This window comes from Epinephelus lanceolatus, chromosome 15 (genome assembly GCF_041903045.1).
Source record: "Epinephelus lanceolatus isolate andai-2023 chromosome 15, ASM4190304v1, whole genome shotgun sequence".
Lineage (NCBI taxonomy): Eukaryota > Metazoa > Chordata > Actinopteri > Perciformes > Serranidae > Epinephelus > Epinephelus lanceolatus.
In genome coordinates, this window is record NC_135748.1 from 25,238,051 (window position 1) to 25,253,514 (window position 15,464).

The 15,464-nt window shown below is 38.4% G+C and overlaps 1 protein-coding gene across 1 annotated transcript in view; it reads right to left on the minus strand.

Annotated features, from left to right (window-relative positions):
• Positions 1-15,464, minus strand: part of fancm (FA complementation group M) — a 65,428-nt gene that overhangs the window by 6,770 nt on the left and 43,194 nt on the right. The window contains exons 14-15 of the mRNA XM_078175081.1: positions 1,938-3,768; positions 1,770-1,855 (exon numbers count right to left, since the gene is read on the minus strand). Coding sequence (XP_078031207.1) covers positions 1,770-1,855; positions 1,938-3,768 — 1,917 coding nt within the window. The remainder of the gene's footprint in view (positions 1-1,769; positions 1,856-1,937; positions 3,769-15,464) is intronic.

Here is a 15,464-nt window from a genome sequence, read left to right on the forward strand (position 1 = left end):
CTACTACGTGTTTGTGATGTAAACACAATGATTATCATTTGAATGAGCATCTTTTTGTTTCCATCTCATTCGTCGTATGACAGCAAAAAAAGGGAAAATGTATGTAAACAGGAGGTACAATGATTAGAGATCAACTGACAGCAGATCTGAGAACTGATTGACTGTGTATGTATTTATTTTTTACATACATGGGTTGCAGGTTTTTAAAGGTGGAGACTGTGATTTGAACTCAACACCAAAACAAATACACCCATCCTGTCAGTGCTCCTTCAGAGGCTCCGCTATTATTTCCTGTTTTATTTATGTTATATTACCATTTAAGCCCCGTTTCCATCAAACACTTTCAGTATGGTACCTTTGGAACCAAAAGTAACCCTTCAGACGTCTTACCTAGACTTTAGCGTTTCTACTGCAGTACTCTTAAATATGGGTGGGGTTGTTGTCTCCCACTGCTCCGTCAAGCACTCACTGTATTTCCTCAATACTGGTGACATAGATAGTAGTCTGCGCCTCGTTCATCGTCCACAGAACGAGGTTGCACGCTGACATTTTCAGAACAAAATAAACCAGGCTGCAGTGAGAGTCTCTCTCCATGGGATATTTAAAAATGGCGGGTTTGTGCAGTTAGTCCTTCTCAGGCAAGCGCGGGGGTTTAGTGCTGCCGGAGCCCACAGGAAGACAGTGTTTGCATGCTCTGGACTCTGTGTACCATGGTGCATTGAGATTTATTACCAACTATGAGCCACTTACTCATCACTGTATCCTGTATGTTCAGGGTGGCTGCCTCTCTTTACAATTTCATGGACTTTTCATTGGCATTCTCTTGTTTGCAAAGCTATTCTTAGCCTACTTCCAGCATACTTAGATAAAAATGGCTATGCTCTCCGTTCTCAGAACATGTTTTATTGTCTATACCGAGGGTACGTACAGAGTTTGGCAAGCGAGCATTTATGTATGCAGCTCCTTGTATGTGGACTCTTCTGCAGAAGGACTTAAAGTTGCACTTTGGTTCCTCTCAGGTGTTTTGAAGCACTGTTGCAGGATTTTTGTACATAATCTTCTATATGCTGATGTCACGGTGTGTCTTAGCTGGTCTTTGTAATCATGTGTAGTTGCCCTTATTCACTTCTAATATACATTGACATAATTTGTGGCTTTTCTTTGTAGTAATCTTATTTTGTGTTTTATATTGCATGTTTTAGAGCTGTTTTGTTCTATGTTGTCTGTCTGTAACTCATGTTACTGCCTGTCCTTGCCAGGACAGGCAGTAAAAAGAGATTGAAAAAGAGATTTTTTAATCTCAAGAGGTTTTTCTGGTAAAATAAAGGTTAAATAAAAATAAATAAATAAAAGCACAAGCTATTTGGTGACATGCGTGGCTTATGTTGCATTTCAAATTATGTATTTTCACCATCTTATCCTTCAACAGTTCTAGGACAAACTGTGACTTCTTTGACTAGCAACATTATCTTTTAATCTGACAAATATCATATCTGTAATTTATGACACAATTCAAACAGGATCAAAAAATGATTTGTCTCTTGTGTGTGAATATTTTCATCTGTGATAGTAAACTGATAATCTTTTGGTTTTGGACTGTAAGCAACATTTAAAAACCTCACCATAGCCTCTGGTGAGAGGCTTCTTTCACATTTTTTCTTTCAACCAAATGATTAAGCGAGAGAAACAATCAGCAGAGTAATAAAATAATAAAAATAGTCAATTATTAGACATTAGTTGCGGCTCTGACATCGACAGGCCTTGCTCACCATTTCTGGGGATGACAAGGGATTGACCTTGTTCTGAGGTCTTCTTTTATGAACCACAACGTCATCGTCACTGTCGTTGTTGCACTCTAAGAAAGAAAGAGAGTCAGACAGAAAAATGCTTTAGCAGGTTCAAAATGGAGCAGAGTATATGATTAAAAGTAAACACACCTGCAGGAAGGAGAGAGTCCTCCTCCAGCTGTCTCCGTTTTAAGCTGGTGACTAAAGACAGGCTGTGAGGCCTGCTGCGGTCAGGTAAGAGCATCCGCCTTGCCCCTGGTGATGCGATTGGAGATGGGAGTGCCCCACCTTTAGACACCAAAGGCGAAGCCAGAAGAGAGGGCGTTTCTCTCTTTCTATGCTCTAACAGCATTTGTGGTGTAGACATCTTGGATTCACTGGACTGTGGAGGCCTTCTCTGTACATGGGAGATGTTGTAGGGGGTGGAAGAGTTAGAGACGGCCGGCAGAGATGCTGCGGAGTCGGCCTGCTTTGGAGAGGTCGGCATACAGGGAGCAGGTGCAACCTCTTCTTCTGCTTCGTCGGAGTCCTCAAATGAATAGCCGAGGTCAAAGTTGACAGAGAAGTAGTCATGGGAGCTTTCGAAAGACTTGGAATCTTGTGGGATTGTAGATTTACAATGAGCTGAGTCTGTCATTGAACTGTCTGTTACAGGTTTACTTGGTGCTGCTGTGTGTTTTGTCTCTGTAGTGCTGTAGGTTATCAGCTCTCTATGTGCGCTTTCAGCTGTGGGTGTATGTGTGTGTGAAGACATCTTCTCAGCACTAGGGGATGTCCTGGGTGTGACACCAGGAGTGGAGATGTCCGGGATGGTCATCTGCAGGAAGGCCTCGTCATCCCCAAACAGATCAATGCTCTCATCTATCCGACAGTCCCTGTCATCTCTCACACCGCCATGTGTCAAGTCTGACAGTTCCTCATTCGTCACATCATCCCAGAGACCCTCCTCCTCCTCTCTTAGCCCGTCATTCTTACTTTTTACTTCCTTGTACTTCTCAGTTTCCTCACCAACATGTTCCTCCTTGAAAACGTCATTACCTGCCACCTTGCTGTCATCTTTTACATCATGATCATCATCCACTTCTTCTTCTTCTTCTTCTTCTTCCTCTTCCCCGAAAACCTCATCCCAGGCTGGACTGTTTGCTGCCACGCTCTGCTGCTCCTCGCCAGGCCAATCATGATGCATTTCACCGTCCTCTTCATCAACGGGAAGCTTGTTTGAGTCCACCCTCAGGGGGGCAACGTCTGCATCACTCATCATCACCTCATCGTCGTCGTCGTCGTCGTCCACATCCAGGGTAAAGCTGACCTTAAATGGCTGAGGAGGCGGCTGAGGAGAGGGAGGAAGTGACGGAGCAGCCATGTCAATGTCTAAATCTTCACTTGGCGGTGGCGGCGGAGATCGGGACAGGAGCTCCGCCACGTTGGCTAGGATGACCCTCAGACTCTGATCCCTCTTTGGGAGGAGTTTACCAATGGAGGGAGGAGGTGATGAATCCCATTTGGGGAGGTAGAACATGGCCTGAAGTTCAACATCTTCGTCTTCGTCAACTTTTGTAAACAATTGTGGAATTCTGTCAAAATTTACAGGCTCACCACCTGTGTGCTCTGAGTTTATGACATCATTATTGACAATGGCACAGTCATCGTCCAGGTCAGATTCTGGACAGCTGTTTTTTGTGGGGAGAGGACAAATTGCCTTAGGTCCTGGGTAATCTGTGATGTCATCACAAGGCACCTCGGTATCATGTTCAACAGGAAGTTTTGTCACAGCGAATGTGGAAATTAAACTCTTTCCTCGAATATTCCCACTCTCCTCGTCATCGTCGGACAACGTCAAGTGAGACCGTTTGGCTTTGTTTTTGGCAATTTTAGTGCAGGTCTTTGAAGTCTTCGGTTTCTTTTGTCCTTTCTTTACGTGTCCAACAGCATCCCTTTCTTGGAGGTAAGGAAGAAGCTCCTGTTCGTAACGACACTCCCCCTGGACACAAACACACATGGAAGAGTTGTGTAAGAAACATCTCTCTGCAGGAAGACCAAGGTCAGGAAGCTGTAATCAGCCTCTGGACTCGCCAACCATTTTACAACACTCAGGGCAGCGAGTTCACCAATCAAAGAGCTTCTCAGGTCATGCTCATACAGTAATCTAATCAGGAAGTGTCCTATGAAGAGTTGTCACATGGAGCACATACAGACATCTGATGTAACGTCTGTTTTTTGTTTGTTTTTCTATAACACCAAGACAGACAACATCTTCCTCGATGTCAATGTCCTTCCTGTCACAATTGGACGTTGTTCACCGGCTCAATACAAAATCTGCCCAGAATAAAAACACGTTCCCATCTCCACCATCTCTTTCTTGTTTTATCTTATGCACAAGCGTGCACACACATCCTAATCATCCAGCACCTGTCATCTGTGCGAGCCATATGACCTGGAAGTGATTCATCTAGAGTGGCATCCTGCTTGGGCTGACGGGGTGCCATCGAACCTGTGACCAGCAGGAGGAAGATGCTCAATGAAGAGAAAAGAACAAAATGTCTTATGTGGAGGGAGAAAAGGAGCATGAGCGGAAACTGAAATACTGGTTTTGCCTATAAAGGAGGCGATAAAACTGGATGAGTGGAGACCTTATGTATCTGTATTAAATAAAGCTTCACTCAATAGAGGGGGAAACGACTGAGGAACAAATGGCGTTATGCATTGTTAAAGATGGGAAACTGTGTTTAAATGACCATCTTATGGTGGGGAAATTGGTTTCAGGGAACATAAATGGTTCCTCCTTTATTCTGTTTTAAAACTGCATTAGTGCAGGTGACTAAGCTTTATGAATTCCCCTCAGACAGGTAGCAGTTTAGATCCAGATTGAGTAAGACCCTGCTGTGTCGTTACATCAACAGGTCACTAAGTGCAGAAGTACTGTATGGCGTCACCTGCACAACGTGATTTTGCCAAGTAGGACAGACTCCTGGATCAACATCCCACATCACGTTCCAGAACAAACATTGCAACAACGAATCAGAGCCACCTAACATCATCAATGTGCTGCTCCTACGCTTCTTTCAAAATCAACCTTACGCTAAGCCCCGCCCCTTTGTTATGGTCCGACAAGCTGTCGCAGTAAGCATGGAGCCCACACTGTGACTAACTGCACTCCCTGAAGAAATATTATCATATTTTTGGAAAAATGAAACAGTGATTCCAGAGAGAAGCAGACAGAGGGGTCTACAGTCTGTGTTTGAAGGATATATCCAGGATGTCAAACTGACTCAGCAGCAACAACAGGTTAAAAAGACAAAGACAGTTAGAAGCTAAAGCCGAACTATAGGCTACAGATCACAGTGTAAAAGTGAACCACCACATCACTGCTGATCGCCACACAAGACAATGAATATAAAAAGAAACTTTGCTGATATTGAACCAGCTGTGTGGCATCACAGTGTGTGCAGATGAACAGTGTTTGGCTTCGCTGCTTCCCTTCACTGGTTCCTGTACAGCAGGGTCGGTCTTTATTTCACTGTTATAATTAGGGCTGGGTGATATGACCAAAATGTCATATCACGATATAGGTAATTTCATATCCCGATAACGATACATATCACGATATAGCACATTTTAATCCAATGAATAAAAAGTCCCCCCCCACCCCTCGCTGCTTGTCTGCACTTTCTCAGCGCTTTGGGGCTGAGCCAGCGCAGCAGAGACAGACAGCGGTGGAGTTATATAAACTCATTATGTTACTGTAAGTGTCGTAAAAGCTTCGCGAATTACAAAGTCAAGAAGAGTAATTTATCAACGTGATCCGTGCAAAAGATGGACGGACTCCAAATGACGAAAAATATTGCCGTAAAAAGTGTCATTTGCGTCACAACGATATAAACGACAGAGCAAAATATGACATTTTTCTCTCATCACACGATATATATCGTCATATCGCACAGCCCTAGTTATAATCATTAAAAAGCAAAAGCAGCATGTGTATACATTCAGTAGGCTATATCTTCAGTAGCTAGCTAGCTAACCCTACACTTTTCAGGGTTTGATTTTGGTTTTGGAACAGGGAAGAAACGTCTATCTTTTTCCAACCTCTCCAGGTAACGAGTATCATTAATACACGACGTGCCCCAGGCACAACATTTAGCTCTAAATCCACAAAACCAGCCTGAAAATGAAGGAAATCTGAAACGATTGCATTAGAGCACAATGAAGCACAGTTGTGTTGTTGTCGGACCCTGGTCTGAGCCGGCCCAATGCTACACTATGATTGGCCAGTCTGCATCTGGGGTCGGGACTTAGCGAAGGGTCAGTTCCTTTGTGCTTCTTCAGAACTAAGATAGCTTTCCAAATTGAAGTTCGCACAATAAAACAAAATCCTCAGTAACGCTGAACAAAAACCGTATAAGCTACTGCAGGGTTAGCAAGTTAGCTTGCTAACTAGGTAGGCTATGCTAACAAATAAGCTAGCCAATAGCCTAAAATATTGTTCATTAACATTAACTTAATTCTGCTGTCTTATCCTAAAGTTGTCCTTTTATACTATGATGACAGAATAAAGTTGTTGTTGTTTTTTATTGGGAGCAGCTACAGTGTTGCGAGTCTTTTTCTTTCTTCCTGAACAACACTGGTGACCACATAAAGAATTGTTTTGGGAGAGCTGTCCATGTACCAACTTTACAAATAGGAATTATGCTGGATGCGCATCGAACAGAGCACGCCAAACAATCTGACTCGGCTCTTGGTTGTGGGCCTGATACAGAGCAAGAGTCGGCACACATGAGGGAGAACGCTCGAAATTCTGCCAGCAGCAATTTTTGTTGCTAGAGTTTTCAATTGACTTTTTAGTTGAGCAACATCGCTTGGGTTTTTTAGTAATATTGAGTAATTGCTGTAAATGCTCCTGTTCTCATTATGTGAGCTGATTTGCGACTATATCGTGTATATCTACAGTAAGATGGCACCGTGCACTGTCAGCTTCAGTCTGATGAAGAGCAGTTAAGCTCGAAACAATCACCTAGGTGTAATAAATAAGTGAACAATGGAGCCCTGCAGTGTGCCAGCTATTTATTTGTTTATTATATGAACCTGAATAAGTGACCTGAATAATTTAAATCCTTAATCAGCAGGTTTCTGCTTTGAGACGTGGTGACAGTGAGGTGTAGTGCGTCATCACATTTTTTTTTGTTTACTCTCAGGTCAATCACACCAATCAGTCAATCAGCACGTAACTGTTGTTCTGATAAGTTTGTTTGCCAACACACTTATGTGACAGCTTTGAAATGTTCATCTCACACAAGCAGACACACCATGGCAGTATGCCATTATACAGAGCGGTTTGTATCGGCAGTGAATTGGCAGTAACTCAGTTACTGTAGTCATTGCAAAGTTTACTGTGAAAAACAAATAAAAAAGAACAATGAACAATTATTTCCTCATATTTGTTCTACCTCCCATAACCCTTTATTTAGACAAACAAGCCTGGAGGCAAACACTGAGCAGCTTGCAGGCGTCACACGCTGTACAGCCGAAGCATGATGGCTGTAATTAACACATCAACACTCAGCAGTTTTCAATGAGGACTGAACACGTTCAACAGGCGAGGCTTGTCACTGGAAAAATATCACCTATGTCTGAACTGAACAATATGTAAGTATTTATCGATGGTGTTTCCCTGCTGAAAATAAATCAACAGGAGCTGACAGGGCTGTGGTAACATTGTTAATGGTAACGTGTCAGCAAAATCTGATGGAACATGAAACAATGTAATAGCAAGGATATTTTGAAAGGTAAAAACTGACACACGCTATAGGAAATTTGTTTTTAGCTACTTAACTCCACTGATCCTCATAACGACCTACTGACACCATTCTAACGCAGCCAAATCATTTGTGTTATGGCGAATACATGTGGGGAGACAAGATGGGGCCCTGCTCACTGGGTTAATTTGGGTGCAGATGAAACAGAATCTGTAATTCTTTAAAAAAATATATCAGATTTTTAACTGACATTTTCATATAATAATAATATCTCTGTACATGAAGGGACAGAGAGATAGCAATAGTAAAAATTTAGTAAAAAAAAAAATAAAAAAAAAAAAAAAGAAAGAAAATATATATTTAAAAAAATACAATAATTATAATAAATACAAATAGAAAAATTAAAAAGAGATAAAATTATAGAAAATAAAGTAAAATAAGAATACAATTTACAGTATTTTTTTTTTAAAAAATTAACAATTTCATACTTTTTCTAAATGGAAGGGTATAGATTTGTAAATATATACCAGAATCTGTAAATTATAAAGCTGGAGACAAACTATGTCTCACTTACAATATTTTATATTTTGTTCTTTGTTTTTACATTTTTAGTTTTTGAGGGAAAAAATTAATGATTGTATGGAATTTTTTTTTTTTTTTTCACAAATTAATAAAATTATACATTTTATCAAACAGAAAAGTTAGAATTTAAAAGAAAATAAAAGAATTCTCCGTTGGTTTTTTTTATGCTAGTTCACACCTGTGTTTAAATTTTACTAAGCCATTAAAAATGTACATTTTCACTAATAATTTATCTAAAAACATTTTTTTTTTTACAATATTATGTCACAATCTTTATTTTCTGACCATATAAACTGGCACATTCAAACCGCACATTAAAGCAGGATATTGAATTTTCCTGAGATGATCATTATTATTATATTGACATTATATGCATATAACTTAGTGGTTATCAAGAATCAGTTAGTGTAATGTAACACCTGTGAATCAGTTTGAAGAGACAGAAATTTCAGCATTTTATGTATTTATAGACAGTGATGGTGGAGAGAGTAAGGAAATGTGGGGAAATAGAGTAGGCCAGCTGGGAATCAAACTAAGGACTTGCTGCTTCAGGCATTTGCACCCATGTGGTATGCATCCTAGATACTTTGCTACCAGGTCGCCCAGGTATTCTGAATTTTTCAGGTGGGGCTGCCCTTTTGATCAACTTTACATCACAAATTGCACCTTCAAAACAGAATTTATTTGTCCATTTAATGATCATTTATTGTTTTCTAATAGTTATTAATTACTTTTTTAGAGAAAAATAAATAAATTATTGATTTTAATTCAACAACTGACATGCCACAACAGAAAAACAGGTGTAAATAATATAATCAATGATGGCTGAACTCTGTTTAGCTGCTTCCGTTTCAGGGTCCTGGTACTGTGCATGCTGTCTCACTGTCACAACTTACTGGGACACTTCAATACAGCACAGCCATTGTTAATGTTACAAGTAACACCTGTGTTTTTTCACCTGTGTATCGAGCCAAAATGTCAATCAGACAAATTGCTCTTAATTGGCAACAGAACGGTTGAAACACCCTGCTGTCAGTCTGTCCACAGATCATCAAACTGAACGAGGAGAGTTTTGAAGGCTCGGAAAGTTTCCACCGCAGGCTATTTTGTATGTTCTCATAGGATGTTTGTATTGGTCCTTTCATCCTGCGTGTTTCTGATTAGTTTTGGTTAGTTAGGTATTTTGACAAAAACATCTACACAGAACTTCTTTCATGGAGCTGCACAAATCATCGTTATGATAAGCAGAACAGGTCTCTACAGTATTACCCTGAAACTGAGAAATAAATCACAGTTTTTAAGGGTAATCCATCTTATACAAATCCTCAAAACTCCCTCAGACACAGCTTTGCTCATACACAGCCACAGGACGTCCTTTAAACATCACAAACCTCATGAAAAATGGAGCAAAGGGCTTTTCGGTATTCAAGGATTTAGCCACACTGGACACTGAGGGAATGAATTATCACGTTCCTCCCTTGAAGATGCATCTTAATATCTTATTTCTAGTGAGTTTTGACACCCTTTCTCGACACTCTTTCAGGGAAAATAATGACCAGAACTGGATTCACATGGGATTAACCTTAACCCCTGACACACAATTAATTAACGATCAGATTAAGTCTCTGGATGGAGAGATGTTGCAGACCAAAATAAACTTGATAACGAGGACAGCGAGGCTCAGATCAGAGGGTTCATGTTGTTTCGGACTGAATGATGAAGGAAGCAGCAAAACTCAGCAAACTCCTCTCTGTTGATTATCTCATTGCACAACAATAATCATACAAATGTGATGCTCATGAACACGCACAAAGAATGCATTGTGCGTATTAATCAGTCTGCATGACTTTATTTCCCAAACTTGCTATGGCTCAGAACGAGAGTTCCTGGAGTTTCTCTGCCCTGAAGTTAATAGAAGCTCATTGACCGACAACGCGAGCTGCCCTAATTCAAATGACGCTCTACTGTAATACTGAATACAGAACAAATCCAGGGTAAAAGGATGATGTAGAGGCAAATGAAGACTTTTAAAAAACTACTTCTGATGTCAGCTGGTGAAATTGGATGTATAGCAATGTCGAGCTCAAACTAGGGCTGAGTGGCATATCAGCTTTTTAAGGTAGATCGAGATATGTTCAAACAAGATACAGGATAAGACAATACCGCATATATTGATATTGTTTGATGTTGTGTTAAATAATCAGTTTCCTCCGTTAAGTGCTGCCACACAAGTTCTCCTGCAACATGGAGGGAGACACAGCACTGGTACACCATTTTAATCAGTCTGTAATTGCAATTGAAAACAACCAAAGGAGTATTCTCAGAGACAGGCTTTTTAAAAAATTAAATATATGTATTACAATAAAGCCAAAGCTTCTGTCTTTATAACATTAAAAGTTCTGTATACTAAATCGAGAGCGTTAATATAGCAGCGGAGTCATGGCAGCATGAGCAGAAAATGAGGTCACACTCGCCCTGTGTGTGTGTGTGTGTGTGTGTGTGTGTGTGTGTTGTAACCTGAGCTTCTCTGTGGTTTGTTGTGGTAAGCCAGACCAGCTGTGTGTGAATCCTAAAGCTGGGTGATACGGAGAAAATTAAATATGAACAACTATGAACCAACTATTAGCTAATTAACTACTAGCTAACTATTAACAAACGGTTGACTATTTATGAACTATTACTAAATTTTTTAAATAACTATGAATTAATTAACTTTTTGAAATTGGTTGGGGCTGCCCAAATAAGAAACTATGGACTAACTTTTGACCAACTGTATATGCTAACGATTAACTATAAAATAAGTAACTATCAACTAACCAGCTATGGACTAATTACCTATTGACTACCTCTGAACCAACTATTAACTGATTAACAACTAAGTAACTATTAACTAACTGTTAACTATTAACTACAAACCAAAATATTAAATAACTATAAACTAATTAAATCACTTTTGACTATTAACTAACTGTTAAGTCTGAACTAACCATAAACTAATTAACTAACTTTTAATTATTGACTATGAACAAATCAACTTTAAAGTTACTGTTAACTACCTGTTAATTATGTTTTGAAAAGTGCTATACAAATAAACTTATTATTATTATTATTATTATTATTATGACCTAATTAACTTTTAACTATCAACTATGAGCTATCAGCTATTACCCAACTAACTATTCTACATGTTTTAGCTTTCTGTAATATGTACGTTCATGTGTCATGGTAGTTTCTCTTTCCTGTGCAACAAAGATACAAACATTGCATCCAAAAAACTGCTTAAACGTTAAAGAAAGGTACAAATTACTGAGAAAATGGATTCAGAAGGAACTGAAGTCAATTAGGTTTTTGTAGGCTGCCAGAAAAATATGAAAACCACAGCTGCCTCTGAATGCATCACATGTGAAACCTTCAAAAATTATTTCACATGATCATTTCATGATTTACATGTGAAATGCTGTTTGCAAGTGATACGTCACATGTGCTGTTTTGTAAGGAACAGAGTTTTTTTTTTATATGTCGAGGAGAAAATCAAATACCGTGATATTTTTGACCAAATACCTTGATATCGATGTTGTGACAATATTGTAGAGTTGACTATTGGTGCTCTCACAAAATATTTACACGAGATTTTTGATAAATAATCATCAGTAATGTAGATATAATGAGTAAGTAGGTGACGATATCAAAACAATATCAATATATCTCCAAGCCCTAGCGTATGGGCCCACTGGCTCCCACTATCCCACTTTCTAGCTCATTGTCACCACTTTGCACTGCACTCATATTACTGTTGATACTGGGACAGTGTTGTTAAAGAAGGGAGCACCCACCCCCGGTTAACACCGTTAGCTCAGTCAGCACTGTTGCCATTGTTTAGCACTGTTTATGGAGTTAGCACTATTAGCTGTTAGCAGCTAGCTCAGCCATCTCCATGGTGAGAACTGTGTCCGCATATCAAATATGCGCTGAATTTCCCAGAGAGACCCCAAACACTGTTTTGTTTTACCTGCATTACCATTGTATGTTTAGTGAGATGATATTTAAAGCCTGATTTGATTTGATTTGATTTGATGCAAAATGGTTAATTAAATGTTGTATAAAAGCAAACAAGTACTTAAAGCCATGGTATGTTGTGAGATATTGGAAGTGTCTTGCACTTTAAACAACTCAAGCACAGTCAAACTTTACCTACATGAAATATCTACCATATGTGCTAATAATCAATAATATGTGAATAATGCATTTGTAAATGTAAAGTCTATAATTTCACGTCACTGTTTTCTATTTGTCTCCTTTTATCTTGTTTTGGCATCCTTTTTTCCATCTCCCGCTCTCCCCTCCTCAGCCCAGTGCCCTATACATGTAGGTCACAACTGCCCGACCTACTTCCAGCTTCCTGGCTTTACGTAACAGTTCAGAGAAGCGTTACATAATCACAGGAGAAGAGGCCTGCCTGCCCCATGTCTCCTCATCATAGGGAGAAAGAGGCAGCACAGTGAAAAACACAGCCTGGTTTTGAACTCGCCCAGACAGAAAATGGCCTCAAATTAGATTAATGGCTTCTGGTGTGCGAGGCTGTTAAGAGGAGGATGAAGTGTGGGCAAGATTTGTAAGAAAAAATAAAGTTTGGACTTTCATTTAGGCGCTATATTTTTCTGTGGAAGGGTCAGAAGGCCTTTCTGCAAATTCAGGCCGAGCAAGTAAGCCGTGGCAAATGTCATGGAGTAAAAAGGAACATAGCTGGAGGAGAGGCAGCTTCACTGAGTTTTATTAAGGACAAGTCCATCTGCAAAAAGTCTGGATGTCTACTGTGGGACTTCTGTACTATTTGGGACTAGAAAAAAGTATTACTCTATACATTACAATAGAGTACAACCTCTTCTGGACACACAGAAGACACACTTAAATCTGGTGTATTCGTCATCACTAAATGGAGGGTAAATGATTATCAAACCATGTGAAAAAAATAGTAAAACTGTCACATTAGAGGAAGACAAACCCATTTCAAGTAATAAAAAGCGCATTTGTGGGTTGAGAAAGAATGAAACAAACAAAATTACACAAAAAGAACCAGACTTGCTTGTGTAACATGGCACAAAAAGAAAGACCATCTTTCCCTGGAACTTCTTTCGAGGAAGTTTTGTTTTCTGTCCCATTTTTATTTCAGAAAACAGATTTTAATTTAATTTAATGTAATGGAAAGTTATGCTGTGGAGTCTTTTTGGCTCCTGCTGCAGCAGTATCCAATGATTATTTATGCATAACTTGATGCAGACCCAGATTACACATTTCTAAACATTTACTATGATTAAAAAAACAGATTTAGACGATGTGCAGCTTTAGTGGATGTGACCAAGTACACTGTACTTAAGTACTTGTACTCAACTGTGTTTTATATTTGTATTTTTGAATTTTCTGCTGCTTTGTATTTCTGTCACTACATCTCAGATGCAAATATTGTACTTTTTACTACACTGTATTAATTTGACAGCTGTAGTTACTTTTCAGATTATGATTTCCACATAAAAATATTGATTAATTTATAAAGGATTAAACTACCTGACAGTATAAAAGTAACAATTAACCTACTCTGAACTGGCTATTAACTATGAACTATTTACAAGCTTTGAAATATTTACTAACTCTGAACTAGCTTTTACATACCTACCTGCCTACCTAACTAACAAACTAACGAACTAACTAACTGTTGTTTTGTTCGTTAACTGTTAATGAACTAAATAGCTATTAATTAGCTCTTAACTTGCTATTAACTAAAAATTAACACCTAACGAGCCAATTATTAACTTCCTTTCCACTACCATTAAGTTACTATTAACTATAAACTAACATTGAACTGCCCATTAACTATAAACTAACTATTTACATTTAACTAACTAACTAACTAACTAACTAACTAACTCACTGTTAACTAACTCTGAACTAGGCTTTATTACTTACTAACTAACTAGCTAACTAACAACTATTTTGTTAATTTACTGTTAATGAACTAAATAGTTATTAATTAGCTCCTTACTTGCTATTAACTAAGATTTAACAACTAACTAACCAATGATAACTAATAACTCACTGTTAACTAACTCTGAACTAGCCTTTATTACTAACTAACTAACTGACTGACTGACTGACTGACTGACTGTTACAAACTAAATAACTATTAACTAGCTCTTCATTTACTATTACCTAACATTTAACCACTTGCTAACTAATCATTAACTTCTGTTTAACTACTATTAAGTTACTGTTAATTAACTATTAACTATGATTAAACCATCAACTAGCTATGAACTGATTAACTATGAACCAACTATTAGCTGATTAACTACCAGGTAACTATTAACTATCAGTCAGCTATTTACTAAAAATAACCAAACTTTTAAATAAATACGAACTAACTAACTTTTTAATTATCACTTTTTTTGGCTTTTTGCCTTTATTTTGATAGGACAGCTTCAGAGTGAAAGGGAAAGAGGGAGGGGGCGATATGCAGCAAAGCGCTGCAGGCTGGAATCAAACTCACAGCCAGAGCAGCAAGGGCACAGCATTAGTGCATGGGACACCCATTCTACCAGGTGAGCAAGTGGGTGCCCTAAGTAATTAACTATGAACTAACTTTTGACTAAGTATGACATAATTAACTATCAACTAACCAGCTATGTAATAATCAACTATTAACGATCTATGAAGCAACTATTAACTATTAACTATCTACACACTAAAATATTAAAGAACTGTGAACTAATTAACTATTAACTTGCTAACTATAAACTAATAAACTAATTAACTCTTGACTATTTTCTACCTGGTAACTTTGAACTAATCATGAACTACTTGTTTAACTTTTAGCTATTAATTATGAACAAACAAACTATAAACTTACTGTTAACCAGCTGTTAACTATGGACTATAAACTAATTAATTAACTAACTAATAAACTATTTTGCATGTTTTAGCTTACTGTATTATGCATTAACAGGTGTCATGGTAGTTTATTTTTCCTGTGCAACAAAGACACATACATTCAGCATCTGCCAGTGCATTTCAAAAACTTCTCAAAGGTTAAAGACGTGGCCAACTGACTGAAGAAATGGATTTAGAGGGATCTGAGTCTATTTTGATTGTCAATTTTCTCACAGACTGCCAGTAACATACGAAAACCACAGATGCCTCTGAATGCATCATATGTTTAACATCCAAAAACCACATTATTTCCCATGATTATTTCATATGTTTTATCACATGTGAAATGCTGTTTCACAAATGATATGTCACATGTGACATTGTGCACAGTAACAGATACACACACACAGTTACATTTCAG